Here is a 27,751-nt window from a genome sequence, read left to right on the forward strand (position 1 = left end):
CAGCTGCGATCCCCTGATCAGTCTGAGGCCTCACAGCCACTCCTGTTGATTTTCCTGGCCAGGAGCAAGTGAGGTCTGGGGACCCTCAGCACCCCCGCCCCCTGCCCAGCCTGCAGCCTCCTGGCTCCCTGGAGGGGCTGGGGCACAGCCGGCCACTCCCGGCCGGGGGCTGGAAGCGACTGTGAGGGAGAGCGGTGTCTGGGGAGTTGCTTTCCCCGGGTGGAGCAGGCCTGGGCTGCTGGGGGAGAGAAGGCAGACGGGCGCAGCGAGGAAGGCAGTAGCACCTGCAGTTCCGGAAGCCTAGGGCAGGTCTGGCAAGTTCGGGCTTCCACACACACACACCATTAGGAAGTGCAGCAGTGACAGGGAGAGAATGGGGGAGCAAGGGGAGAGGTGGGGAGAGGTGAGGTAAGGGGCCATTTTGCTCTCTGGATCAGAATTTATCTGAGTGGATCCTACAACAGGCGCCAGGCAGCTCCCGTCCGAGCAGATAGGCAGACAGCTGTGCCTGCGCCTCTCCCCCTCCCGTCATCTGGCAGGAAGCAGATGCAATTGCAGATACCCCCAGAGACCTGGCCATTCCTGTCTGAGAAACCTGGGAGGTTACACCCCTCCTAGTTCACCGTCTCCCTCCCTTGTGTCTTACTGCCTTTGCTGATCCCGGCCTCTCTGAATTTCCTTCCGCAGGAGGAGAAAGCATCTCAGCCACGTCATTTACTATCTGATTGCACGCTGTCTTGAATGAGGGCTGTGGCTGCCTGTGTGCTGGGTCTTGGGCACACAATGAGGCTGTGAGTCACAGAAAGGTGGAGGCGCCGCCTCCTCCCCCTCCTTGGTGTCCGCCCCCAGCCTGGCTCTCTCAGGTGCCTGGGATGCCCAGTAAATGATGGGTCCTCCTGTTTGGGTGTGTTTCAGTCAGGGTCCGAGGTGCACTGCTCTGTGGAGCACGGCCTCTTTGGGTTCTAAAACTCTGGCGAGGTGAGTGGGGTCTTCCTGCCCCATGGCATTTGCCTAAATGCCACACGTCTCCTGAGCCCAAGTTTGGGATGGTGGCACAGAGCCCAGCCAAGCCAGCACACGGCAGGTTGCCATGGTGACCCTTTTGCTTTTCCTCCGAAAGAGGATGGATTTTTCTTTCAGCTCAAATCATCTGCCTGGGCTGCCACCACCCTGGGAACCAGACTGCCCGGCCCCATTCACACCTAGGTATCAGAACTACCTAGGGAGGCTTTAATGGGTTCCTGGGCACTACCTCAAGCCTGCTGATCTCCATAGGAGAGCCCGGGAATCTCTATTTTTTTAAAACCTCCTTGGGTGATCCTGATACATGTAAACCTGAGTGAGTTTGGGACTTTCCTGGCAAGGTGATGTGTGAGGCCCTCCTGAAAAGAAGAGGAAACTCTGCCTTGTCCTGAGGACTGGCTGGCCTCTCTGGGTTCCCAGGAGCTTGTGAAGATCCCCTTGCAGGTTGCCCTTGTCAGAAAGCTGGTATTTCCTGGTCATGCCGGCTAAGCCCAGTCCAGGCCCCCACCTTTCCCCCACAGGAGGAGCCAGGAGAGAATGACCGAAAGGGGGGATGTTGCCATAACAACCATCTCTAGGCAGAGGCCTTCCTTCCAGGGGCTGGTACTTCACCCCAGTTATGGTGGTTTCCATGGAGATGGGTTACTGAGGGACAGGGGAAACATTTGCCCCACTTAAAGCATTAGTCAGGAGCTGCCAGAAGGCAGAACATCTCTAGGTGGGAGCCTTGGACCCCTGTCAACTTCAAGTCACCCCCACCATGGCCTCTGCTCTCCCTGGGCAGGTCTGACACTTTTCCCCCTGCTTAGTTGCTCTCTCTGCCACTGGTCTCCCTAGCAACAAGTCCTGCCAACTCCTTGCTGTTGGCTTGTCGCTATTTTTAGCTTCACTGCCAGCAGCCCAGTCCTGGTCATTTGCTTGCAACTTCCATGTGGACTGCAGGGGAATAGGAAAACAAAGATTCTCGCCTCTTTGGGGTATCCTAGACCTGGACCTCTTTGTACCTTTAGAATGGAAAGTATCTGTCCCCCACCGGGAACTTGGGCGGTGGATTCTGGCTGAGGCTCTTGAGACAACATTGGTTTCAGTTCAGCAAACACTGTTTTAATCCTCTACAATGTGCAAGGAGTTCTGGTGCACACTGCTTCCATATGAAGCCAAATAAGATCCAGTCCCTGCCCTCCAGGAATTTTTAATCTCGTGAAGGAAAAAGCTGAGTGCACAATCACGTTAGCCTGGGCAAAGATTGGCAGGGGCCACGAGGGGGTTACAGAGCGCACAGAGGAGGAGGGACAGGATGACTTTTCAGTAGGGGAAGAACCCGGAGCAGCAGGGTCCAGCAGAACCTGCTGCAATGATAGGGAAGTTCTAAACTCTCCGCCACGCAGTACAGGAGCCCCTATCCCCAAGTGGCTCATGGGTACCTAGGATGTGGTTGGTGCCACTGAGGAACTGAATTATTTTTATTTAATTTAAATAGCACATGCCGCCAGTGGCTACCTCATTGGACAGTGCCAGTCTAGAGAAAGTTTCGTGGGGGAGTAATTGGTGAACTAGGCCAGAAGGATGGGGAGGTAGGATTTGGGCTGGTGGGAGTTGAAGGAGAAGGGCAAGGAAAGCATGAGCAAAGGCACAAAACCCCCCACGCATTTGAGGACTAGCAAGTAGGCAGACAGTGTGGGGTGTGTGACGTACGTGCTGCAGATTGTGGGGGCCTTGAGTGCCACGCAGAGTGGTGATGTCATCAGCAGGTAGTCAGAGGGCTAGTCTGTGGCTTTGAGGCTGTTGAGCGGTAGGTGGGAGGACAGGATCAAAGTAGACATCCATATTTATCTCATAAACCTTTGTCTGGATGAGCTCTCCTGGCCTTGAGGTCAGTGGGCATGTTTGTGTGGCAGAAAATGCACAGTGACTTTCAGTGTGTGGCCTGGCAGATGGCTTCCCAGGGACTGTGGCTTCTCTGATTTTGAGGAAGGGGACTCAGGTGGTAAATGTCCTGTTTATGGAAGCATGATAACCTCCCTACATCCTGTGGGCCCTGGATTTTGACAGAGCATGACCTGAACGCTGAACTTTGAGTTAAAGCTGGTCAGGCAGGCATGGCATTCCCACCTGGACCTGTGCGAGTGACTGCCCTTTGGTGTGGGGCGGGGCTGGGGGACTCGTGGCCTTGTGTCTTGTCTTAGTTCTGTGAGTTGGAAAGTCAAATTAACAGCACATCACGGTCACACTCTTGGGAAACACAAGACATATACCAGAAAGTTAATTTTCCCAAATTAATGCAGGACATGTCTTTGCTGCACAGATCCTTGTGCTTGTCCTGCTGTTTTCTGGCAACTGGCTGATATCAGAGTCACTGGAAAATGTTATTAAAATTAGAAGTTTGCTTGACGAATACAGGCTCGGGGCTCAGAGAGTCAGGTGTCCTTAAGAGGTGTTTTCATCAGGCCGGTTGAGTCACTGCTCTCTGCCTGCCAAGCAGGAAGTGCGCCCTCTCCTCCAGGTCACCTTCTCTTTAGGACCCTGGTGGGTCCTCTCTCCAACCTTCCTTTTAGGCTCTTGACAGCCACCAGATCTTCTTTTCATCCAGGAGTTCTTCCTTTCCACATCCTTTTCATAACATTTTAAGAACCTGGGTGTTTTACACAACTCTGCTTTTTCAGGTCGACTATCTTTATCTCAATCAAAAGACCTATCCCAGTAATCAGCCTGGGAGGGTCACTCGGGAAAGTTGAGGACAAATGGGACCTGCAGATCCTGGAAGGCTGCCCTGGTTATTTTCCTGACTGTTTACTAAAGGCACTCTTGCCCTAGATGGTGGCATCTTTTCTGCTTTGGGGTCTGTCTCTACCCACGGAGCACAAAGACATGAATCTCTGATAGACTAGCAAAGGGTAACCTTTTCAGTCTGCTGGCTACAGGAGAGGGATGGTGCCCTATGTTAGTGAGGGGACACCTTTGAGTTTGGGCTTCCTTTTACTTAAGATGGGAGCTGTGTTTGAGAGTCTACTTCTTTAAGTCAGCCAAGAGAAAGTGAAACTGATGGCTCTGGTCCTATCTGACACTCTGAGCCCTGGCTAAAGAAGTTCCAAAACCAACGGAGTGTAGAAGAGAAGGTGTTTAGCCATCTACGCTAATGGAAAAGGAGATGCCGAAGATGAGATAGAATGTTATTAGAAAAAGCCAGGCAAGCCAGATCGCAGGCTTCGTTCTGAGAGGGGGCCTGCAGTGGGGCCAAAAGCCGTCTGTTGACGGGTCCAGGTGCCGAGCAGGCATCGGTGAGAGAAGCAGCTAAGCAAGTCCTATGACATTCCATGAAGGGTGGGAGCCGGCCAGAGGCGTAAACCCGGGGCTTCTCATCTCTGCCTGGGGGTCTACTGAAAAATCGTACCAAACAAACACCTTGCCTGGCTTGAAAGAGGAGTTGGAACAGAGAAGGGCCTGTGTTTTACAGAATGGCTCCTTCTTGCTTTAGGATTCTGGGTCTCACTTGGGGCCGGGAGAGGGAAATCTGTACTCCCCAAGAATTATTTGAGAAGGTGCTCTGGTTTGGAGTCCTCCTCCCTCCTCAGGGCTTGCTTGCTCAGAAGGGCGCTAAGCCCCAGGAGAGTTGGTGGGCTCTCCTTCACCACGCTTCCCTTGACTTCATCCTGCCAGCACCTGTCCGAGCTGGTATGTTGCAGCTGACTGTGGCTGCAAGCCGGGCACCTAGAGCATTCAGTGGCCCTTAAGAGGTCCTGATATTCCAGGGCCTGGAAGGGCAGGTGTCATCACTTCTGTATTGCAAATGACAAAACAGACTTCTTGGGGTTAAGTGGCTTGTTCAGGGTTATGATGGTAAAACCAGAGCCCAAGTCCAGATCTTCTCACAAGTGCCACTGGCCCACAGCCTTCCCATTGGGAACATTCACCTGCAGTTCCTCTGCCCTTTCACCTTGCAAACTGAAACTGGGCTAAGCTTTCCAAACCACTAATTCACCCCTTCTCGTCAGAATACCTGCAGTTATTCTTCACTGCTATAGCATCTAGCTGGCAACACCTTTCTCTGCACCATGTGGCTTTAGTCATGTTGGAGGAGGGAGGTGGCAACGGTTCCCCTCCTCCCCACACTGACATCTCTTGTGCCCTGCCTATCCTACCTCATTCCAAATCTAATCCCCTCTCCAGGCCCAGTCTGTGCTCCTCACTGACCTTTTGATCTTCACTTACCATCCATACTACCCATTTTTGGTTGGCCTCTAGGCCATCGTGACCCCTTGGGCTTGATATTTGTGATAGTTATCTTTACAGGTGTGTGCTTTTCAATGGCTTTTTCCTATCTATCAATTCCTTGTGTGCCTGTTCTCCTTGGGGCCCCAGCGGAGGAGGGAGCTTGAAGTGGTTGAGGTGGTACCTTGAGGCTCCACCTGGAGGCTCCTGGAGAAGAGGAATGTGGTCCTGAGCTGCAGTTACTTGACTGGGAATGAAGGAATCACTACCCTGTAGTTCCCTCTTTATCTGCAGCTTGGCTTTCTGCGTTTTAGTTCCCTGAAGTTGACCACAGCCTGGAATTAATAAATTTCCCCACCATCCACATAGTAATAGCTCGATGATCGGGGATCACCCAGAGCAGATGACCCTCCTGACAGGTGGTCAGGACAATAGCAGCCTAACACGCACAATGCTTAGTCGTTCATCTCGCTTCATCTCGTTATGTTGGCATTTTATCATCTCACATCATCACAAGAGAAGGATGAGTACAGTGGTGTTTCAAGAGCGACTACATGCCCATAACTTATCACACAGTATGTTGCTGTAATTAGTCTATTTTATTGTTGCTAATCCCTAACTGTGCCTAATTTATGAACTCCATCATAGATATTTATATATAGGAGAAAAGAGTATATATAGGGTTGGGTACTACCCACAATTTGGTTTCAGGCACTTACTGGGAGGGGGCCTTGGACCAAGTTCCTAACTCCCCACCCCCAGGCAAGGGGGGTACTATTCTACTTTTGAACTAGCACCCCCAAAATCTTGCAAAAGGAAAGTGAGAAATTCAAAGCCGACCCAAAGTGACCTATGGAACCCAGGGACTTGGTTAGGAAGAGGATTTCAAAGCATGCACCGCTCAGCTGACTTTTTAAGGCGCCCCTCTCTATCCACCTGTAGCGGGGAATTCCCCTCCTCTTGCTCTGGAGCGCTCCCAGTTCCGTGCAGCCGTCTTCAGTCCGTCTCTGGGAGCTTGGAGTTTCCCTGTGGCTTCTTGGGCTTCTCCGCTCCTCTGTGACCTTTTTCTCTTTCTCTTTCTCTTTATTTTGGTATGCTTCTGAGACTCACTTTTAACAACTTTACCCTGACTGTCCGGAGCCTCAGCTCTCCTTTCACGGTGCGGCTTACCTCCGCACCTGGACAGAGAGCGACGAGTTCCGCCTCCTCCCAGTGGTGCCCCGAGGGGCTCCCGCGCCTCGGCCTGGACCGCGCAGGGCTCCCGCCGAATAGGGGCCGAGGGGGCGGGGAGGGCCGGGCCTCAGGAGGAGGCGGCACCGCCGGCAGCCCGGCCCTGCCCTGCCCGGCCCTGGGAACCCGCAGGGCCGAGCCTCGCCCCGCGGCCCCCACGCCCCCCGGCCCAGAGGAGAGGGGCTGGCCCACTGCCAGCGTCGGAGGGCCGGCCCCCTCCCCCGGCCCGCTTGCAGCCAACCAGGCAGTCCAGCGGGGCCCACGTGACCTGGAGTTCTAGACAAAGAAAATGTTCAAGCCCTCCCCCCCTACCTCCCCCCTCCCCCTCTCTCTGGCCCCCTCCGCCCCCAGTCCCGTCGCCCCCTTCCCCTCCCCCCAGACGGGCAGCTACTTAGAGAGCTCCAGGCCTGGGGCTCACACCTGAGCTGGACCTCAGAGGGGCTGCACCTGGCCTTATGGGTAGGTTCCTGGACGGAGCCCTGGGGGGGCGGGAAGGCGGCAGGGCCGGTGGGGGGACCTCTGGGCCGCTGCGGTCCTGTGGGCTGAGAAGAGTCAAGTATGCTTCCCTAGCGCGAGTTGTGGAGATGCTGAGTTACTCCTGTCCCACCCACTGCCTCCTCAGGAGCCGCAAGCCCCACTCCTCCCTGCGCTCAGGTGGGACCTGGCCGGCCAGGGGCCGGGGAGAGCAGCCCTGCTGTGAGCGCGGGGCAGCGGTCAGTGAGGGCTGGGGAACAGGCCCCAGGCAGGGGCGCTGGGAGCCCAGGAGTTGGGCTGGAAACAGCGCTTTTGCCGAGCTGGCAGGCAGTTGGGTTGTCGGCATTTCCCTGGTGACCTGTGTTCCTGGCTGGTGGACCATGCTGTCCTCAGGCCGTGCCAACCTTGTGGCCTCTCGAGAGGGATAGTTTCCTCTCCTGCGTGTCCGTGGAAGCCACCGGGCGGGCCACCAGGAAGAAGTGGTGCTGGGGATGGAGGGAGCAGTGCAACCCTGACAGGGGCTGTGGCACATCAGCGGGCGCCTGGGGGGGCAGCCTGATGCCAGCCCATGACGGCAGGGGCGCCTGGGACAGCCCAGGATCTGCTGCACCAGCCGTGAGTCCGCGTGGGTACCCAGACCTCTGACCCTTGGAACAGGAAGCGGCCAGAGTGCAGAGGGAGGTGGAAGTGGGACTGGACTGAGAGGCCCTGCCTCCACCAGAGTGGCGTTACCAGCAGCTTTCCAGGCTGGACAAACTCCAGGCAAAGTGGCCTCCCTGAGCCACAGTGGCCGAGGGTAGTGCGGTGTCTCCCTGATCCTGGCCCATCTCTCAGCCCCCCTGGGGTGTTGTCTTCTGAGCTGGGGGTAGGAGCCTATAGCCCAAATGCCAAACCTGAATTAACCCTTCTTTCCCCTATTGTTCGCCCGGGAGATGGGTTAGAGTGAACGCAGAACAAAACGGCATTCCCTCACTACCCCAGGCAGTCTCCTCTGATGAGGAGGCCCCTCCCCCACCCAGCCACTGTCTTTGCCCCTTCCTCCCTTTTCTCCTGCCTCCTGCTGCTAACCCACCCCTTCTTCCTTCCCCCACCCCTGCCGGCCTTGTCACGGTGGAGGCCCCCTTCCTCCACCTCCGTCTGCCCAAAACTGTTTCGTCTGCCAATAACTGTTTTGGGTGCACGTTCTCCTGCACCTAGAGGGTTGGCGGCGCTTAATAGCCGTCAGCAGCAGCATCTGACAAGCAGGAGGAAGTTGTGGGGGAAGAATAATGTTCAGGAACTGGCTGTGGAGGGGTGGGGAAGAGAGACAAAAGGGTTGTGGGGGAGGACGAGGGTGGTGTCAGGCACGACTGGATTCTAGACCTGGGGTGCCCAGCGCCCACCCCCTGCTGTTTGTTGTGGAAGTGACTAGAACTCCTTTCCTCAGGTCCTCTGCTAACTGCACACCTGGTTTTGGCTGAGGGTCCCTGTCACCTCTGATGGGGTCTTTGGGTCATTCAAGGCAGCACCCTGGTCTAGGTCGGTCATCAGACCAGATGTTGGAAGAGGCAGGATAGAGGGAAGGGAGCAGAAATAGCCGGGCATGGCGCTTATCTGCTGGGTCTGTCCTAGGTGAGGGCTGCCCCCCCAGCTGATGACTCTAGAAGAGAAGCTTCCTTCCCCCTAGGATTTTGTGTGTACCCAGGCCGCCCAGCTTCTGGGGGGAGGAGGTGGCGGGTAATTGATAGTAGGAAGGGGAGGGCAAAGTCCTGCCAGGTGAGAGTGGGACTAGGGTGGGATGAGCAATTGCTCTGCATTCTTCCATCTCATTCTCCCAGCTGTGTGTGGGGTAGGGGCGGAGGATGAATTATCCCATTTTAGAATTTGTTGAGTCAGAGAAAGAGCTAGGACTTCCATCCTTAGTGTTTTAGGAATTGCGACAGGAAACTGAGTGGCCCAGAAACAAAGACTTGAAGATTGAATGAAATGAAATGAATGTACAAGAGGCTAGACCGAGTTTAAAACCAAGGTTCTTTAACCTGGCACGCTGGGATCTGGGGGTCCATTGACAGGTTTTGGAGCATCCTTGGAAATCTTGATACATACATACATCAGATTCCTGTACCAGTCTGAAAAGGTTAACAGAAATCCTTCGTTCAAATGCCTTTTTAGGTTGGAGCAACTCAGCGGAGAAGGGGTGCTCCAAAGTCAGCTGTTCAGAAGTTGCAAAGCTAAGACAGGATGTAGGTGCTCTCATGCTCTGTTTTCATCTACAGGGTAGGCTGGCACCCACAGCTCTAGGCTCTGGGGGACAGCTTCATGTTGAAAGGCATGTCGAGGTGGGATTTTCTCTGTCTGAATCTGGTGTGGTGGGAACGGGTGCAGAGCCTTGAAGTTTGAGGGCCACACATTTGCGATTCAGTAGCTGGCATGAGATGAGGTTGAATGGCCCTCAGAGCAAAGTATGAAGAATTTCATGGTTTGAAATTCTGTAGGAGGTGAGCACCCTGGAGCAGGGTGTGAGGAGGAAGGGAGCCTGAAGGGTGAAGCGGCAGACGGCAAAAGGAGGGATGCCGTCCAGCTGAGACAGTGCCGGGGTTCGGCAAGTTTGCTGGTGGGATGGCCGAGAGGATGCCTGTGCTCAGTAAAAAATGGTTGAAAGAATAAGTGTATTTATGTAGGGATCTGGAAGGTATACAGATTCACCACTTCGTGCTCTCTGTGTACCTCTGAGCACGGCGGGAGTGTGTGCGTGGGCAGGCTCTTATGGGCCTTTTCCGTGGTGTTGGAGCAGATGGGTAAGGGGCTCCAAACATACAGTAGTGGTTTTCATCGTCAGTGGACAAACTAGAACTGTGGCCTATCTGGGAAGCCACGTAGATTTTTCTGATTGCCTGGGAAAATTTTGGAAAAAGGATGAGAGGACCCAGTTCTTGGGAAATATGAGAGGAGAGGGTGGAGCCAAGGACTGGGGCTATGGCAAGGTGCAGGATTCACATCTGAATGGAATTAACCTTTCCGTGTCAGAGGGTGGGCAAGTGATAATGGCAACAAATTGGGAAAGATGCGGACAAATTGGGAAAGATGCGACCAGGGAGGAAGGTGTCCTAGGAGGCAGAGAAGGCTGGAAGTGAGCCAGGTGATTGGAGGTCACCTCTCAACTTCAAATCTCTCTGTTTTCCGTGGCAGGCCAGTTGAGTTGATGAGGGAAGGACTTTCCAGCCCTTTACCTCCGGTAACTGTCTCCAGACCACAAAGAGATTGAGAAGAGCGCCCTAAGTGTGAGGCGGCCTTGCTGATTCCCGTAGAGGTCCAGGTAACTTCTGTTCCTTGTTTCTCCAGGCTGAGAAGAAAGCCAAGGTGATTGCAGTAATGAACGCTGTGGAAGAAAACCAAGGCTCCGGCGAGTCTCAGAAGGTGGAGGAGAATAGCCCTCCTGCCGTGCAGCAGCCCACTGACCCCGCATCCCCCACTGTGGCCACCACACCTGAGCCTGTGGGGGCTGACACCGGGGACAAGAATGCCACCAAAGCAGCCGATGATGAACCAGAGTACGAGGTGAGCGGCTTGCTTCTTCGTCTGCCTCGTCCAGCTCTGTCCTGGGTCCTTCCACTGCCAGCTCCTTCCGTCCTGCTCTCCTCTCTCCACCTGATCCCAGGCCTCTTCGTCTCCCCAGTTTTGCTCTGTTTCGGTCCATTCAGATGGAGCTCCCTCCTGGCTGTCCTGACCCCCAGATGCCCAGGGCTGGGGTTGCCGTGGGGGGATCCGGGTGGCAGGGCCTCATGACCGCTGTGTAATGACTTCTGCTCCTTGGGGCTCCAGGACGGCCGGGGCTTTGGCATTGGGGAGCTGGTGTGGGGGAAACTGCGGGGCTTCTCCTGGTGGCCAGGCCGCATTGTGTCTTGGTGGATGACGGGCCGGAGTCGAGCAGCCGAAGGCACCCGCTGGGTCATGTGGTTCGGAGACGGCAAGTTCTCAGTGGTGAGTTACGCAGTTTGGCGTGACCTGGGGGAGGAAGGGGCCTTGGTCCCGGGGCCTATGGTTTTGTCTGTGGGTATGGTCTGGGACTAGGGTGGTAGATGTGGGCTCTGCTTGCCTCCACTCCATGGGCATGAATGAAAAAAGCCCAAGAGAAAGAAGCCCTGACGCAGAGCTAGGATCCCTGTTGAGTTTTTGCCTCTGGGACCCCCTTCCCCAGAATTCCTTTCCCACTTGGATTCATATCCTTTGTGTCATGTAATTATTTATCAGTGCATCCGGTTCTCTCAAGGACAGGGCCAAGTCTTAATGCCCCCAACCCCTGCCAGTTGCCAGGCACGTGGTGGGTGCTTGATGAGTGTGGAGGGAGGAAAAACGAGGGTGGTGGTTGTCCCTCCAGGTGTGTGTTGAAAAGCTGATGCCGCTGAGCTCCTTCTGCAGTGCGTTCCACCAGGCCACCTACAACAAGCAGCCCATGTACCGCAAAGCCATCTACGAAGTCCTGCAGGCGAGTGCCCTCTGAGGGATTCAGACCACCCGCTGGCCTAGAAGCCAGAGCCTAGACGTTAGTCTTGGGCAAAGGGTCTGCCCGCCAGGCCCTGTGGACTCCTTTTGTCCCCACCCTACGTGCCCCCTTTCTGCACTCCTCAGATGTTCCCCTACAGTGTTCCCTGCCCTGCCGCCCCCCGCCAGCCCCATTCCCTGCCACTTCCGCTACTTGGAGTCCGCCCCCAGCCTGTCCTGACACCACCCCCCAACTCTCCAGGTGGCCAGCAGCCGTGCCGGGAAGCTGTTTCCACCTTGCCACGACAGCGATGAGAGCGACACTGCCAAGGCCGTGGAGGTGCAGAACAAACAGATGATCGAATGGGCCCTTGGAGGGTTCCAGCCCTCTGGCCCCAAGGGCCTGGAGCCACCAGAAGGTAAACGCAGGGGCCCCGCCCAGCCTCCTGGGCCCCCTGCCAGCCAGGCCTGGGGACGCCATGCCCGGGGAGAGCTGCCAGGGCCTCCATCAAGGGGCCCCCGGCTCCCTCCGCTGGGGTCAAGGTAGGGGCAGTATTGCTCTGGGACTCAGGATAACGTGCTCCCCGTTGGCCTGCTGGCACGAGAGAGGTGGGAGCAAGGAACAAGTAGGGGACCAGGCGGTCCCCCATTGTAGGTAGAATGGGGGAGGAGAGGGAGCTGGGATTCCCTGTCAGCAGGTAACCGTGACCTCAACCTCCGCTTCCCCCATCCAGAGGAGAAGAACCCCTACAAAGAAGTTTACACAGACATGTGGGTTGAACCTGAGGCAGCTGCCTATGCACCACCCCCACCAGCCAAAAAGCCCCGAAAGAGCACAACTGAGAAGCCCAAGGTCAAGGAGATTATCGACGAACGCACAAGAGGTAGTTGGCCTGGCTCTGGAGAGAGTGGCCTGGCGAGGCCGGCACTCAGAGGCGTGGCTGAGGCCCCGCGGCCGCCTCTGATGCTGGGCTTCCCTCCCCTCCGCAGAGCGGCTGGTGTACGAGGTGCGGCAGAAGTGCCGGAACATCGAGGGTGAGTCCAATGGGGCGGCTGGGCGCTGGCGCCCCGGGCCGTCTGTAGTCTCTGCCCCTGGGACAGGCAGGCGGGCTGGCTCCTGGTGGGCTGCCTGGCACCAAGGCACAGCTACTTAGAAAAGTTTGAATGACATGGGACATCAGTACTCAGTGACAGGGTCTGTCCTGCATGTCCTACCACCTCCAGCCTATTTCACACACACATCTGTCTTTTGGTGCCATAATCTTACCTTCCTGTCAATGTTGTCGGCTGGTCATTAGGGTTTGGGACACTCCAGTGGGTGACAGTGGGTGACCCCTCTTGGATTTGATTGAATTTCCTTGAACTTGACCTTTGGGCCTTTCGCCTGTCATCCCCGTCTTTCATCCAGTGGTCACTATTAGTATCCCATGTCTGCCTCCCTTGGCCTAGTGATGTTGTGTCAGGCTTTGGGGACCCTGAGGCCTGGGAGGGATGGGGGTGGGGGCCCAAGGCCTATCTCCAGAGTTGGGTCCTGCCCCTACATGACGCCACTCCTCGATGGTCTTTCAGGGCATTGATGCTCTGAAAGATGCCTGGGCTTCTGAGATGGGGGCCCCAGTGCCTCCCTCTTCCACGAGACACCTCTCAGACTCCTTCCTGCCTTACCTTTTGTCTGCTGCTCCAGCGCACCCCTTTTTTATAGCTTTTCTGGAGCTGGCTTTGGTCCTAGGTGAGGGGAGCCTGCAGGGACATTCACTCTGTTTTCTCTGCTCCCTAGACATTTGCATCTCTTGTGGGAGTCTCAACGTCAGCCTGGAACACCCTCTCTTTATCGGAGGAATGTGCCAAAACTGCAAGGTAGGGTTGTGGAGGGCGGCCCTGGGCCCCGGGCTGAGCCCACCTCCTGACCTCTGGCCTGTAGGGGGCAGCCTGAAGGCCACCTCAAGGTTAGCTGCGGGAGCAAGGAAGTCCTGATCAAACAGACCTTTGGGCTTCAGGCATTTGACTTGCCATTAGCTTTCCTCCTGAAAGATTCTTCCCCCTCTAAAGCCCATGCTGGTCCCCAGATGTGAAGATACAACATCAGTCACTAGTGGGGAGGTCAGGCTGCTGACGAGTGGGTTTCTGTGCCCTTGGGGCCAGAGAAAAATCCAGGGCTGCCTCAAGGGGCAAAGGGCAAAGGGCGCTCCCTCCCCAGCCTTCCCTGAGGCCTCCTCGGTGCCATCCACCGCCGGGGTCAGGAGAACGCTGTCCCCTGCCCTGCTCTGTGGATCGGGTTGGGCCCTGGTGGGATGGGTGGCTGGGTCCTGTCTCCAGGGCTGAGTCAGGGTTCCAAGGTGAGAACCCCAGGCTGGCTCCAAAGCCTGCCTTCACTGGCCGCCCGGGGTCCCTCCCAGGGGTCTGAGCCTCTACCTGTTCCCTAGAACTGCTTCCTGGAGTGCGCGTACCAGTATGACGACGACGGCTACCAGTCCTACTGCACCATCTGCTGTGGGGGGCGCGAGGTGCTCATGTGTGGGAACAACAACTGCTGCAGGTGAGGTCCCCGCCTCGGCCCTCCCTCGCCGGCCTTGGGGCTCGCTGCCCGCCCTGCCGCGCTCCATCCCGGACTGGCTGGGGCTAAGAGTCTCGCCACTCACCTGGGCTTCCTTCCAGGTGCTTTTGCGTGGAGTGTGTGGATCTCCTGGTGGGGCCAGGGGCTGCCCAGGCGGCCATTAAGGAAGACCCTTGGAACTGCTACATGTGCGGGCACAAGGGCACCTACGGGCTGCTGCGGCGGCGGGACGACTGGCCCTCTCGGCTGCAGATGTTCTTCGCCAATAACCACGACCAGGAATTTGTGAGTGCTGGGCCTAGGGCCTGCTCTAGAGCTCTGTGCCGAGCAGAGGGCAGATGCAACAGCGCTTTGGCTGGTCACGGGGCCGGGCAATGAGCAGAGGCGCCTGAGCCGCATGCAGGCTGTGCAGGGTTAGGAAGCCGGACGCGCTCACAGTCACCTGGGAGGGCACCCTGCATGCGGAACTGGAGCGCGCGCCTGGGCACTCACCTGGCCTGTTGTCCTGCTCACCGCCTAGGACCCTCCGAAGGTTTACCCACCTGTCCCAGCCGAGAAGAGGAAGCCCATCCGGGTGCTGTCTCTATTTGACGGAATCGCTACAGGTGAGAGCGACACAGGTGCCGAGAGGGCCCTGTCTCGGGCTGGGACGTGCAGCTCTGCTTGGGACTGTGCATTTAACTCTGCAAAACCAAACAGTAGTGAGCATTACAGCTCTTACAGCATTACCCTAAAGGGGAGACTTTGGGCTCAGTGAAAAGTGAAGTAAATGGTAAACCAACAACATGTCTGGTATTTAATGGGGGAGGCTTTCCAGCAGAGGACAGAGCGATTGCTAGTCAGCAATTATTGATGGTTTTCACAAACCTCAAAGGACGGACGGGACAACCAAAACAAAAACAGGAGAGCAAAGAATATTTAAATTGCCCATAATCCTATAATTAGTGTTATGGCGTATGTCATTTTAGATTTTTGTGTGTGTGCATATATGTGTGTGTTTATATAATCATACATAGATGAAACAGAAGGATAGTAAAATGGGTAGTGTTTTAACTTGCCTTTTCATTTATGATGTTATGACTATATTTCATGTCAATCAGCATAGAACTACATTCTTTATCTGTAAATGCTGCACAGGATTCCACCGAGTGAAAGTACCATAATTTATTTAATCCTCTATTGGATTGTATACTATTTTTTTTTTCTCTCACTATTATGAGCAGTGCTCTGACAAGCCTCCTATGCACGACGTTACAGACTTAAGAAGCCATTATCTTTTAGGGAGTGCTGGGTCACCGTGTAGGTACTGTTTTTTCATGTGGCTCTTGGCCTTGCCGGAAAGCCCTCCTGGAAGGCGGTACTGACATTCTCTGCCCTTAGCCTGCTCCCGGGCTGAGGGCTTCTCAGTTTCCTTGGAAGGAGCAGCCGTCCTCAGAACTTGCCTTCATGTGACCAGAGGGAGAGGGGCAGTCTAAGCCCAGAGACCTTGGCCCAAAGGCCACTGTGGGGATGGCACCCCGGCCAGCTGTTTGCCTTGCTGTTAGCTCAGCGCTGATGTTCTGAACAGCTTTGGTTTCTCAGGCTAGAACCTCGAGGCCTCCTTCAACAGCGGCATACTTCCATAGGCTGCAAAGGCTCCTTGGGGGTGGGGGGGTCCACTGGAAGTGATCCCACAGCAGTCCCTTCCTCCTGGAGCCCTCAGGGCCTGTTCTGAGTGTTTCCTCACTTCAGCACGTGTTTGTGGAGGGACCTTGGTAAGGAAGTGAGTGCAGTTAGCTCAGGAGGAAGCACATGAATGAGGCTTCCACTCTGTCTTGAAGACCGTCTGTAGCCCAAGAGAGAGGCTGAATTAGGAACATGTGCTGCCCTTGTGACGTAGAGAGGGATGGAAAGTGCTGCAGGCCCACAGAGGAGGGCAGGCGACCCCAGGGGCATGCGGCGTTGGGGGCGGGGGGGCATTGGTGAAACATTTTTAGAGCAGGTGGCATTTACGTTGAGTCTGGAAGGATGAGTAGAATTGCAGCAGTGTGTGCTATTTTGGGGAGAGGAGTGGGAAGGAAGGACCAGTGTGTGCGAGATGGAGAAATAGGAAAGAAGAGGCCGCCTAAAAGTCAGCGGTGGTTCTTCCTGGATCCCAAAACCACATGCAGTCCGGTCAGTCTGTTCTGGCCTCAGCTAGCTCAAATGAGACACGAAACAGCCTCAGTGTCCTCATCATTAATATCCCAGTTAGTCCAGAAGGATTTAAAGCAGCTTACTGGGCAGGGAAGGGCTTGGGCCTATGGCTGACCCATGTGTCCAGCTGGCCAGAGGGCTCTCCTGGAAAGACCAAGGTGCCTGAGGTGGCCCTGTGACCGTGTATTTTGCTGGCTGGTGCAGGGCTTCTGGTGCTGAAGGACTTGGGCATCCAGGTGGATCGCTACATCGCCTCGGAGGTGTGCGAGGACTCCATCACTGTGGGCATGGTGCGGCACCAGGGGAAGATCATGTACGTCGGCGACGTCCGCAGCGTCACGCAGAAGCATGTATGTCCGTGCTGTGGGACCCGTCCCTCCTCCTCTGTGTCCCTTGCACTCAGCTCCTGGGGGCACGCTGACCGCCTTGCATTTCGTTCATGCGTTCTTTTCCTTTCCCCGTCTCCCCCAGCCCATATTCCCGCTCGTCTTCCATTTTCCCCCTCATCTCGAGGGTGACAGGCAGCGTGAAATGGGAATTGGGGAGCTAGCCCTCTGGGGCTTGGGCTGCTCCCGGGCTGGTTTCGGGCCCTTGTTAGGTGAGTGCTTAGCATTGCAGAGAGGGGCCAGTCTTCCTCACACTTCTGGTGACAGCTTTACCAGCCTCCATTACTCAGGGTCTCTGGTGGGGCCTTTGCCCTTCCAGTTATTTGTGTCTACCCCTGAAACCATAGGCCCTCAGGAATCCTAAAGGGTGTTTGAAGGGCATTCAGATAGCTCAGACAACCCCACCCAAAGGGTGCAGAGCACCAAGTGCCTTCAGTTCAGCCGTGTGGCCGGGGCTGTCTTCTCACTGAGTGGTTGCCTTTCCTGCTGGGAACACGCTGGTGTCCCTGATAGCCTCAGATGATCCAGTTTGGTCCCTTCACTTTAGCGTTCAGGAAACTGAGTCCAGAGGGCCACAAGGACTGGCCTGTGGCCACACAGTGTGTGTGTATGCATGCATGTAGTATGTACGTATGAATGTGTGTAGTGAGCATACATTGCAGCTGGGTCTCCTCTCCCCATGTCCAAGTACTTTTTTTTGCCACGTTCACAGATCATTTCTCTTGCTTTCTACCTCTGTCCCTGGACATCAGGCCCATCACGTTACCTTTATCCTCCCAGATCCAGGAGTGGGGCCCGTTCGATCTGGTGATTGGGGGCAGTCCGTGCAATGATCTCTCCATCGTCAACCCTGCCCGCAAGGGACTCTACGGTAGGTGCCACGCTCGACCGGCCACCTTCTCGGCCGGCGCTTCTGCACGTAGGTTTCCTACTTGGATACCCTGCCCAGGGGCGGCGCCTCCCGATGCCCCGCCCTCCTTTACCCTCCCCGCGCCCGAGCCACACCACTGTCTCGGCAGATAGCCCAGCTGACGGCTTTCTCTTCCGCCTCTCAGAGGGCACTGGCCGGCTCTTCTTTGAGTTCTACCGCCTCCTGCATGATGCGCGGCCCAAGGAGGGAGATGACCGCCCCTTCTTCTGGCTCTTTGAGAATGTGGTGGCCATGGGCGTTAGTGACAAGAGGGACATCTCGCGATTTCTCGAGGTATAGCCAGCACCTGGTTTGGCCAGCTCACTAATGGCTTCTACCTTGGACCGCCGCTTTATCCCTGTCTCATCTGCATTGTGGAGCTGGGGACTGGGGACTTCTGCTTTGCAAGGGGCCTGTTTGGGAAGCTCAGGGCTTCCCAGGTAGGGAGGAAAGTGCTGTTAGAGGCCCACCCTGAAAGAACTCATGGCCTCCCCCTAAGAGGAGGTACATGGGTGTGGGCCTCAGGACTCGAGGGCCTGACAGTTAAGGGGGTGACACCTCCTGGGGCTGGGCTTCTGTGTGGTGGTTCACTCGGGAGACCTAGGAGATGCCAAAATTAATGGCTGTCTTCCCTCCGTGGCAACTGTGACAGATGTTTTATGTCACCTGGGAACAAAACATGGCTTATCTCATAACATGGGTCCCAGCTTGGCTCTGAGGCAGGTCTGAGCCCCGCCCAGAGGATTTCTGCGGCCAGCGGCACGCTCGCTCAGGGTGGGCCGTCTGGGAGCCCCAGCCTGCGCCCCTCAGTCTTGGGATCAGCCGCACCGCAGCTGCTGTTCTGCCAGTAGGTCTCTGTTGGGCTCATAATCTGGATGTATAGTGAACATATGCACGCTGGTGGCAGCTTTCTTTCTCAAAGCTTCTGGGTGAAAGAGAGCTGTGTGGTCCAGTATGGTAGCCATTGGCCCCATGTGGTATTTAAAAAATGGTTAAAGTTTCCTCAGTCACATTAGCCTCATGTCAAGTACTCCATAGCCGCTGGCAGCTGGTGAGGTAGCGGCCGCTGTAGTGAACAGCACAGAGAGAGAACATTTCCATTCTCGTAGTGTGTTCAGTTGGTCGGTGCTGGTCTGGAATGTTCCAGGAAGGGCACGTGCGGTGAGGTGAGGTTTCATTCTGGCTTTTCCCAGAGGCATCAGGCTGCCCCAGCCTGTGGCCTCCTCAGAGAGAAGTCAGAGCCTTCGAGGCTTCAGGGCTCTCAACCAGCAAAATTTCCTGTCATGCGTGAACATTCCTCTCACTCATCTTTACTCTCTCTCCTGTTTTATAGTCCAACCCTGTGATGATTGATGCCAAAGAAGTGTCAGCTGCACACAGGGCCCGCTACTTCTGGGGGAACCTTCCTGGTATGAACAGGTTGGTGAGCGCGCCCGGGCTGGGGTGGCTGCTGGTGGGGTGTGCAGGCAGGCGGCCCGGCCGCGGGGTCCCTGGGTGAACCGCTTGCTGCTCGGCCGTGTTCTTCATTTCCTTCTTGAGAAAGAAGCGGGGGAGTCTGGGTATAGAAAATACTGGCCTAATAAACCAGCAACTGGTGGTTAGAAACAGGACTTCTAAAGGGCACTTTTTGCACAGAAGAAAAATCACTGTGCTGCTGAGTTACATAGTTGGCTCCCTGACGTTGGCGATGTATGTAGAGTCCGCTGGTCCTTAGTCTCCTGAGGCAGAGTCATGGAGGATGGGGCTGGGGATGGGAAAGGAGGGAGGCCCATGGCCCAGCCACATCACGGTCTAGGAGAAGGGGGTCTTGGAGCAGCACTGTGCAGGTTGGAGGTTCCTACTTCGCTTGTGCACGCTCCGTTGACTGCAGGCCTTTGGAAGGATGCTCTTCATTTAAGCTACACATTGAGGAATGATGAAAATTTCATTTCTTCAGTGCAATACTTACATTATAAAAAAAAAGCCTATGAGGAGAGAGGAACTCTGGTTGAAAAGGAGCAGTTCAAAAGCAGAGTGAGGTCTGCCCACTTTAGATACCTACTGTGGAGGGGAGTATTTTCCAGAATGCATTGAGGATGGATTTAAACCTCCTTGGTAGTAGCGGCAATGGGAAAAGCCTTCTTCCTGGCCTCAGTTCTCTCACCTGCCCCTTTGCCATCAGCACTAAGTTGTAGGCACTTCCCCAGTCTCAACATCTGCTGCCTTTGGGGAGGACTTGCTGGTGGGAGGGAGGTGCGTCGGGGAGGCAGCTGACCTGACAACTCTCAATGTTCCCTGAAGTTTCCCGGGTAGGTGCGTGCATGGGAAGAATTGGCTGGCTTTTATGGTCCAGCATTTCCGTGAAGCCACTAACTCAATATCCCTTGACAGGCCTTGGTCCCAGGGAATTAGCCCCACCTGCTTCTTCCAACTCTAAAATTCTAGAACTCTGAGCCTCCAGGAGGAGCAGGGGCACCAGGCGGGACCAGGCGGAGCCGTGTGTGTGCATATGTGTGTGTACGCGCAGACAGAGGAGTCTGGAGGTGCACAGGTCCCTGTGGTTCCCACGCTGAGATGGCAGCCGTCTGTGTGACACCTTTATTAAGTATTTCTGTGTTGTCAGGAAAGGCCTGTGCTGAAGGTGGTTTGGTCTGCCCTCTGGGAAGTGACACACTCAGTGTCGGAGAATTTCAGTCTTCAGGAGTCTGCAGAATTTATCTTTTTACCTGTACATTTAAGGTGTACAGTTCAGTGAATTTTACCCAGTGGGCACACCCTTGTAACTGTCACCAGAGTCAAGATACACAACATTCTGTCACCCCCAGAGTTTGCTTGGTGATGGATACTTTTAAAACTGATTAAAAATATTTGGGTTTTTCCCCTTCGGGGCAGGTGTTCTGCTTGTTTGTGGTCTGAGACCACTTGTGAGCTTCCCTTTACGGGTGGATGCTCACTGGGTTTGCGGCCATGGATGGCTGCAGTGTAAGTCCATGTCTTCTGGGGCAGTTGGAAGATCTCACGATGTGTTGGGGACAGGACCATCTTCGGCTCATCTGTGCGAGTCAGTGGCTGGGTCAGCACTGCGGGTGTGCCCCGCGCTGCTCCTGGTTTCTGTGTCACCCTCTCTTTTCTGCCTCCCAGGCCGTTGGCATCCACTGTGAATGATAAGCTGGAGCTGCAGGAGTGCCTGGAGCACGGCAGAATAGCCAAGGTTAGCCCAGCGCCAGGGCCTCCTGCGGGGGGCGGGCAGGGAGCGGGGTGTGGCAGAGCAGCCGCCAGGCCTGTGTCCCGCCTGCCCTCGCGGGCTCTGGGTGCAGCTAGTGTGGGGGATGCAATTTAGGAGGCAGTGTGGGTCATTCACACAGTTGGCCTGAGGAGAGGTTCCAGAGGAAGGAAGGTTGAGGAGGGCAGGGAGAGAGATCAGAAGTCAATGCTGCTCTGGCTGGTGTGGCTCAGTGGTTGGAGTGCCTGCCTGCAAACCAAAGGGTCGCCAGTTTGATTCCCAGACAGGGCAGGCACATGCCTGGGTTGCGGGCCAGGCCTCCAGTTGGGGGCACACAAGAGGCAACCGATAGATGTGTCTTTCACACATCGAGGTTTCTCTCCCTCTTTTTCTCCCTTCCCTGCTCTAAAAATAAATAAATGAAATCTTAAAAAAACAAACAAAAAAGTCATTGCTGGCCTTCAGCCCTTCCTTGTTAAGCATCACTTGCTGTCCCATGGAAGGTGGACACTGAGAAACTTGCCCAGGTCCCTCGAGCTGCTAGATAGGGCCTTTAAATTTTTTTGGCCCAGACCCGTGGGATGAGCCTCCAGAGCAGCTATTCTCCTGTGATATGGAAGCTCTGTTTCTCTCTGGAGGAATCTCCTGAGTGAGCGCACCAGGCATTCTGTGCGAGCTGGTGCCAGCATTTGTGTCTTTGAGCCTGGGTGGGTGGGCATCTTTTTGCCTGCAAGTCACTGCACTTGGGAAAGAAGCAATTCTTAGAAGACTTAGGGAGGATAGTGGTTTAAGCTGCTATAGCTCAAGTCCTTGGCCAGTGGGATGGGACAAAGGATGGCTGGGTGACCTCAGAGCAGGAAGAGGAGCAAGGTGGTGAGGCTCATGACTGGGGCCTTCCCCGGCCCCCTGGATGGACCAGGCCTTGTCAGGGCTGGACTCCCCAGTGCCAGGTGAACACCTGGCACACGCGGTAGGTGCCTGACCAGTGACTGAGCGCTCATTCCTCTTTCCTCATCTTCTAGTTCAGCAAAGTGAGGACCATTACGACTAGGTCGAACTCCATAAAGCAGGGCAAAGACCAGCATTTCCCCGTCTTCATGAATGAGAAAGAGGACATCTTATGGTGCACTGAAATGGAAAGGTACCTGAGGCCATGGGCTGGTGTTGCGGGGGCTGTGTGGTATGTTCTAGTTGCTGTCCTTGCAGGATGGATCTCTGTCTCTCCTGGCCATGTGTCTTCCACAGAGGCCGTGCGAGCAGTGGGTTTTCCCAGCATGGCACTTAGGAATCAGTCAACCGCAATGCCTTGGCCCACAGAGGTCCTGCTGCATGCCAAGGAGCCACGGCAGCTTCCGGAGCTTCCTTACCTGCTGCTGCTCACTTTAAGTACCTTACAAACAGGACAGCACAGGACCAGGGAGGCTTCCAGCCTGAGCACCCTGATTTGGTGCCAGCTGGACTCACAGGCAGATGACTTCTGCATCCTCAGTGTATCTGCGATTTAGCCAAACTACCACAGCAAAGAGGAACTCCCGTAGTCAGGCAAGAGTTCAGCCCCTCTGTAGGCTTTTCCTCCGTCTTGCCGGGCAGGTGTTAGGATGTACAGTTGTTGCGTGCAGACTTCACTTACCCCCTGTGGATCTAAACCTCAGGCAGGGGCTGCCCAGAGGTGTTCTTCACAAATACCAACTTCGCTTCTGCTGTGTGGTGAATCCCTAGGCTGTGATCATCTGACTTGCTTCCAATCTACACAAAGTATTGGGACACCAGAGTCTTGAATTGGTTACGGAGGACAGAAGATCCCGCAGAACCGCGCGCACCAGCGCTCACCCACGCCCCTCTCTGCCTTTTCTCCCCAGGGTGTTTGGCTTCCCTGTCCACTATACCGATGTCTCCAACATGAGCCGCTTGGCGAGGCAGAGACTGCTGGGCCGGTCGTGGAGCGTGCCGGTCATCCGCCACCTCTTCGCTCCGCTGAAGGAATATTTTGCTTGTGTGTAAGGGACATGAGGGCAAACCGAGGTAGTGACACAAAGTTAAACAAACAAACAAAATTCACAAAACACAACAAAACACCAAGAACGTGAGGATGGAGAGAAGTATCAGCACCCAGAAGAGACAAAGGAATTTAACAACCACAGAGGCGGAAGTACCGGAGGGCTTTTGCCTTGCGGAAAGGGTTGGACATCATCTCCTGATTTTTCAATGTTACCCTTTAGTCCTATTTAAAAACAATACCAAGTTCTCTCCCCGCCCGCCCCCCTTTTTTTGGTCAAACCTTTTGTTTTCTACTCTTTTTTTTTTTTTTCAGAGGGGTTTTCCATTCGTTTGGGTTTTTGTTTCTTGCTGTGACTGAAACAAGAGGGTTTATTGATGCAAAAATCAATAACAAAAAATAGTAACAATACCTTGCAGAGGAAAGATAAGAAAGAGAGATGGAAAAAAAGGAAATTCTATAGAAATCTATATATTGGTATTGGATTTTTTTTCTTTACTATATATCTTTTATTTTGTTGTTGTCTCTAGCCTGATCAGATAGGAGGACAAGCAGGGGACAGAAAACAGAGAGACACTCAGGAGGCAGAGCCCCCTCCCAGCCACTGAGCTGTCTTGCCAGCACCATTCCTGGTCATGCAGAGCAGAGCCCAGCTAGCAGCAGGGAGACGAGAACACCACACAAGACCCTTTTATACAGTATTTCAGGTGCCTACCACACAGGAAATCTTGAAGAAAATCAGTTTCTAGAAGCCGCTGTTACCTCTTGTTTACAGTTTATATATATATGATAGATATGAGCTATATATATAAAAGGTACTGTTAACTACTGTACAACCTGACTTCATAATGGTGCTTTCAAACAGCGAGATGAGTAAAAACATCAGCTTCCACGTTGCCTTATGTGCAAAGGGTTTTAACCAAGGATGGAGAGAGGGAACAATAGCTCGAAGGTGGATCTCCATCAAGGTGGGCTTTTCCCCCCTTGGTGTTCAATGAGGTGAAGGAGAACTCGGGAACAGTGTTCCCCGCTTCTCCCTGCCAAAAAGGGGGTGAGGTGGTCGGGACCGTGGACAGCTGAGAGCGGGATTCATCCAGGATCACGCAATAACCTTTTGATTTCTTTCTTTTATCAAAAAGGAGACTCCCTCAGCAAGGTGGCAGGATAAGGGGTCTTCATTCCAACTTTCTCACATTAGCTGATTCGAGGGCTCCTCGTGGTGGGATCAGAAATAATCCAGAGTGAGGGAAAGTGACCGTTCAAACCCCACCTGGAGCAAATAAAAAAACATACAAAACGTACTGGTGCTTTCCTGTCTAAAGTCGCCTTTTGTGTGTTCTTTTATGAGGCCCCACCATCCACCCTCTGTGCACAAGGTGGCTTCTGGCCCTGGAATGTGATGTTTTTGGTCATCTCCAAAGGCTGCAGTTTTATACTGGGAGGCTGATGACACCTTTTGTTATAATTATTCTTATGGTTCTGGTTATAGTTATGTTTGTTTTCAGATTTTTCGTTAAGACACAGAAACCCAACCCCCCCCCCCCTTTAGGTTTCAAACCAAGGTGCGGGGAGCAGGGTGCTTCATGTGAGTGGTGGCCCTGGTGCCCTGGCTCCCCGCCCCTCGGGCCAGGTGGGCCACCAGGCGCAGCTGATAGCTGGGCAGCCGGGGAGTCCCCCGAGGCCGGCCTTCCGGTGCGTCCCTCTTCTCTTCTACTTCCCCTCCTCTGGAGTCATGTGTGTCAGGGCTGGAGGGAGGACCGGCCATCTCTCTCCTTGTGTGTGTGTGTGTGTGTGATTGGAGTGGTGTGTATTTCTTTTCTAGTGCTTGGTCTGATGATAGCTGTGCTCTTACCTCGAGTCAGCAGCACCTGGAGCCCCAAGTGCATGACACTTGGTTCCGCTTCCTACCGAGGCAAGCAGCCTGGCGTTGGCGGTAGGCGGGGACGGCATTGGCGGCTCCAGGGTGAGGGCCCAGTGGGCAGATGCTTGCCTGGGTAGATGGGGTGTAGATATGTGGCATATAGAGATATATATTTTATAATGGGAGGGGGGATGGCACCTCCTGGGACCGGCAGGGCTGGGAGGTGTGCTGTCAAGCACATGGTCCCAAGTTCGCATCCCTAGAAACATAGGGCCTATGGTGATAGGCGCTATATAAATACATAGATAGGGTCATGTATAAGAAATATTATGTAGTGGGGAGCGGGGGGAGGGGCTCAGGATGCTGAGCCTCGGGTCCCGCCGCAGACAAGCCCCACACCAATCAACCCCACACGCATACACAGGAACATTTCTATCCCGATGCAGAGCGAGTGCACTTACACACGCAGCCAGGGAGCACCCCGCACGACTCTCCCCAGGATTCAGGACTTTGTGGAGTCGGCCCTGCAGCTCTTTACCTCTGTTGCCCTGATTGCAGGTAGACTGTCAATCCCAGAAGTTGCTAGGTGCTGAAGGCAGGAAAAGGAGGAGGTTTTATTTTAGCAGGTGCTCTCCTCTAGCAGATAGCATTCTCTCTCTTTTGCCCCTGGTGATGTCAAAAGATTCTTCTGTTAGCAACTGTGATACTGACCTGCAACTCGAGGCACCAGTCAAGTCAGCCCTCAACTCCCCCTACCTATTCTCCCCCCACCAAAACAAAATTGACATCCAGGTCTGTCTTGGCCAAGGGGCTTCCATTAAAAAAAAAATATGGGACAGTGAACCTCATGTTTCGAATAAAGCAAATTAGTAATTGGCAACACAATTAAACCGAGGCTTTGAATCCCTTGCTCACTGCTCAGGACTCTGCTCACAGCCAGTAGCCAGTCTTCTGCTCCTTTTAGGGGTGCTTAGTTCTGGACCCCAACCTACTCAGTTCCTTGTCAGATTGGCTTTGAAGATCACACTCAGTTGCTTCCTGCCAGCTCTGTGAAGTGGAGGCGGTGGTGACGGTGGGCCCCCAGAGGGCTGGAGCAGCTAGGAGGGGGGACACCTTTGCCCTTCCCTCTCTGGAGTCCCCGTGCCTAACTGGTGCTCGCCCTGTCCCCTCATGCTCCAGTCGGCTCCACCCCCCTGGCCCGGGGACCACCAGCAGCACTGCAGGAGGCTGGGGGGAGGGGGGCTGCCTCGGGCAGTCCAAGGTGCTCCCTCCCCCACTGCCAGCGCCAAGGTCTTCCCGGCCACAGTGCCAGGGCAGGCTGGGCCTCCCTCTGCGCACACTCGCAGCATTTCCGGCTTTCCTAGGCCTCCGTCCGCTGCTTGTGTGATGGCGTTTGCCTTTCCCAGTGGCCCAAGCTCCACCCGAGGTGGGGTGTGGGAAGCAGCTTGGTAGCCAAGGACACGGCAAACCTGAGGCTTGGTGTGGGCCAGCCCCCTGGCGCAGAGGGGGTTCGTTGTGTCTGGTCCTTAAGAGCGTTAGTTCTTCCGGCCTCGCAAGCTGACCGGGCCCCAGAACAGGCTAGGTGCCCCTCACAGGGATGAGCGCAAACAATCACCAGCTTTTCTTCCAGCCAACCTGTGGGGTCAGACCCGCAGCGGAACTTGGTGGGTGCAGGGGACCTTGGGAAGGCGCCCACTCAGCCATGCCAGGATGCTCTTGATCCACTTCCAACCATAGGGGGACTTCTGGGGGCTGGTCCCAGGTCACCTTCTAAAGGGGACCTGTGCTCCAACAGGCAGGGCTGTTGGAGGATTGAGGTGGGGACCGTAACACTTGCTGTGGGTGAGGCAGGGGGGATGCTGGAGTGTGTCCCCGGTGGGATTGTCTTTCTAAAGAGCAGAGCCACTTACCCCTGGAAACAAGGGCTTCTCAGAGACCGGGGGCGAGGCCTCCCTTCTTACTGCAGGTGCCAAGTGGAGCGTGGTGCCAAAGAGGTTTGGGGAGGTAGCCGGGGGCCCTTGCCAGGGTTGCAGAGCCCCTGGTTGCCTGCCTGAGGAGGAAGCTAGTCTCGGGCAGGTAGCTGCTGAGCCCCGCGGGCCTCAAGCTGGGTGGTGCTAACCCTTTTCCCCATGGAATTGACTGGAAAACAGTAAGCTGGGGGAGCAGCAGATGATGGTTTGCAGTCGGCAGATGACTTCAGTGTGTTGCTATCTGTTTCTGTCTCCAGACCCCAGAACCTTCTTGCTATCGGACATCCTGTTAGCAAGCTTTACAGAAGAGCGTCCAGGACTGCTTAGCTTTGGGGCAGGCCTGGGAAGTGGTTGGCTGGTGAAGATGCCCATGTGAGTTTCGGTGGGTCGCTAAGGCGCAGACTGGGACAGGCAGACCCAGGGGGAGGAAGGAGGTTGGACTTTGAACTAGTCTGGTGAGGCCCGGCTCTCCATTCTCCCTGCTCAGCTGGCTGATCTGCGGAGGCCTGGGGCCGGGAGTGAGCCGCCCTTTCCAGCTTGCGGGGCGGGGGGGTCGCGGGGGGGGGGTGGTGACAGGAGCTGGGGGGTAGGTCCGAGGAGCCACCTGGGAAATGTTCCACAGGAAGACTGTAACCAGCAGTCTTCACGCCTTCCATTACGTGTCTGTAAAGTGGCCCTGGAGGCGGTTTTAAATTCCTGTCGCTGTCCTGCTTGGTGCAGAGCCGCTGTGGCACTGGTGTCTTTCAGAGGTGTCCTTTTCTGGAAGCTTACAGGCGCCTGCGAGCTGTGGGCCAGGGCCCTGGGGCCTGGCTGGCCCCGAGGTCTGCGGAGGGCAGGCTGTTTGCTGTGTCGGGACAGCTCAGCTGGGGTGCTCCTGGTGGGCAGTGAGCTTCCAGCCCGGCCCGTTTCCATCCAAGGGGTGAGGAGTCTGAATCTGTCATTTGGCATTGTCTGGTCTGGTTGCTCCCAGTCCTTGGGATTAGACGTGACCCTGGAGTTTCCCTGCCCTCTGGCAGGAAGCAGCTGAAGCCTGTCCTCCCCTGCAGGATGGGGAAGGTGCCATGGCGGGCTGGCCTGGAGCTGGCGTGGGGCGGCCCTCCCAGCCAGTTCCTGCCGAGGCAGGGAGCAGCTACAAGTGTTTGGAGGATCTGGGAAGAAAGAATAGATAGGGATGGACTCCGCTGTGCTAGCAGAAGCTCTTGACTCTTTACGTTTTGGTAAAGGAAGGCTGGGGTCTTAGGGAAACAGGGGTAGTGTGTCCTGCCCCTGTGAGTGTGGCAGAGACCCTGCTGAGGTGGCC

General features: G+C 55.2%; 1 protein-coding gene across 1 annotated transcript in view; it reads left to right on the forward strand.

Moving 5' to 3' along the window:
• Nucleotides 1-24,202, forward strand: part of DNMT3A (DNA methyltransferase 3 alpha) — a 97,195-nt gene extending 72,993 nt beyond the window's left edge. Inside the window, exons 7-23 of the mRNA XM_054568936.1 lie at nucleotides 10,258-10,473; nucleotides 10,738-10,896; nucleotides 11,294-11,401; nucleotides 11,660-11,816; nucleotides 12,132-12,281; nucleotides 12,388-12,432; nucleotides 13,175-13,254; nucleotides 13,821-13,933; nucleotides 14,053-14,236; nucleotides 14,472-14,556; nucleotides 16,331-16,476; nucleotides 17,293-17,383; nucleotides 17,568-17,716; nucleotides 18,756-18,841; nucleotides 20,543-20,612; nucleotides 21,647-21,765; nucleotides 22,484-24,202. Of these exons, the coding sequence (XP_054424911.1) occupies nucleotides 10,258-10,473; nucleotides 10,738-10,896; nucleotides 11,294-11,401; nucleotides 11,660-11,816; nucleotides 12,132-12,281; nucleotides 12,388-12,432; nucleotides 13,175-13,254; nucleotides 13,821-13,933; nucleotides 14,053-14,236; nucleotides 14,472-14,556; nucleotides 16,331-16,476; nucleotides 17,293-17,383; nucleotides 17,568-17,716; nucleotides 18,756-18,841; nucleotides 20,543-20,612; nucleotides 21,647-21,765; nucleotides 22,484-22,625 (2,100 nt within the window). The 3' untranslated portion in view covers nucleotides 22,626-24,202. The remainder of the gene's footprint in view (nucleotides 1-10,257; nucleotides 10,474-10,737; nucleotides 10,897-11,293; nucleotides 11,402-11,659; nucleotides 11,817-12,131; nucleotides 12,282-12,387; nucleotides 12,433-13,174; nucleotides 13,255-13,820; nucleotides 13,934-14,052; nucleotides 14,237-14,471; nucleotides 14,557-16,330; nucleotides 16,477-17,292; nucleotides 17,384-17,567; nucleotides 17,717-18,755; nucleotides 18,842-20,542; nucleotides 20,613-21,646; nucleotides 21,766-22,483) is intronic.
• The last annotated feature ends 3,549 nt before the right edge of the window (nucleotides 24,203-27,751 follow it).

This window comes from Pteronotus mesoamericanus, unplaced genomic scaffold (assembly GCF_021234165.1).
Source record: "Pteronotus mesoamericanus isolate MK-2021 breed Mesoamerican mustached bat unplaced genomic scaffold, CSHL_Meso_final contig_101, whole genome shotgun sequence".
NCBI lineage: Eukaryota > Metazoa > Chordata > Mammalia > Chiroptera > Mormoopidae > Pteronotus > Pteronotus mesoamericanus.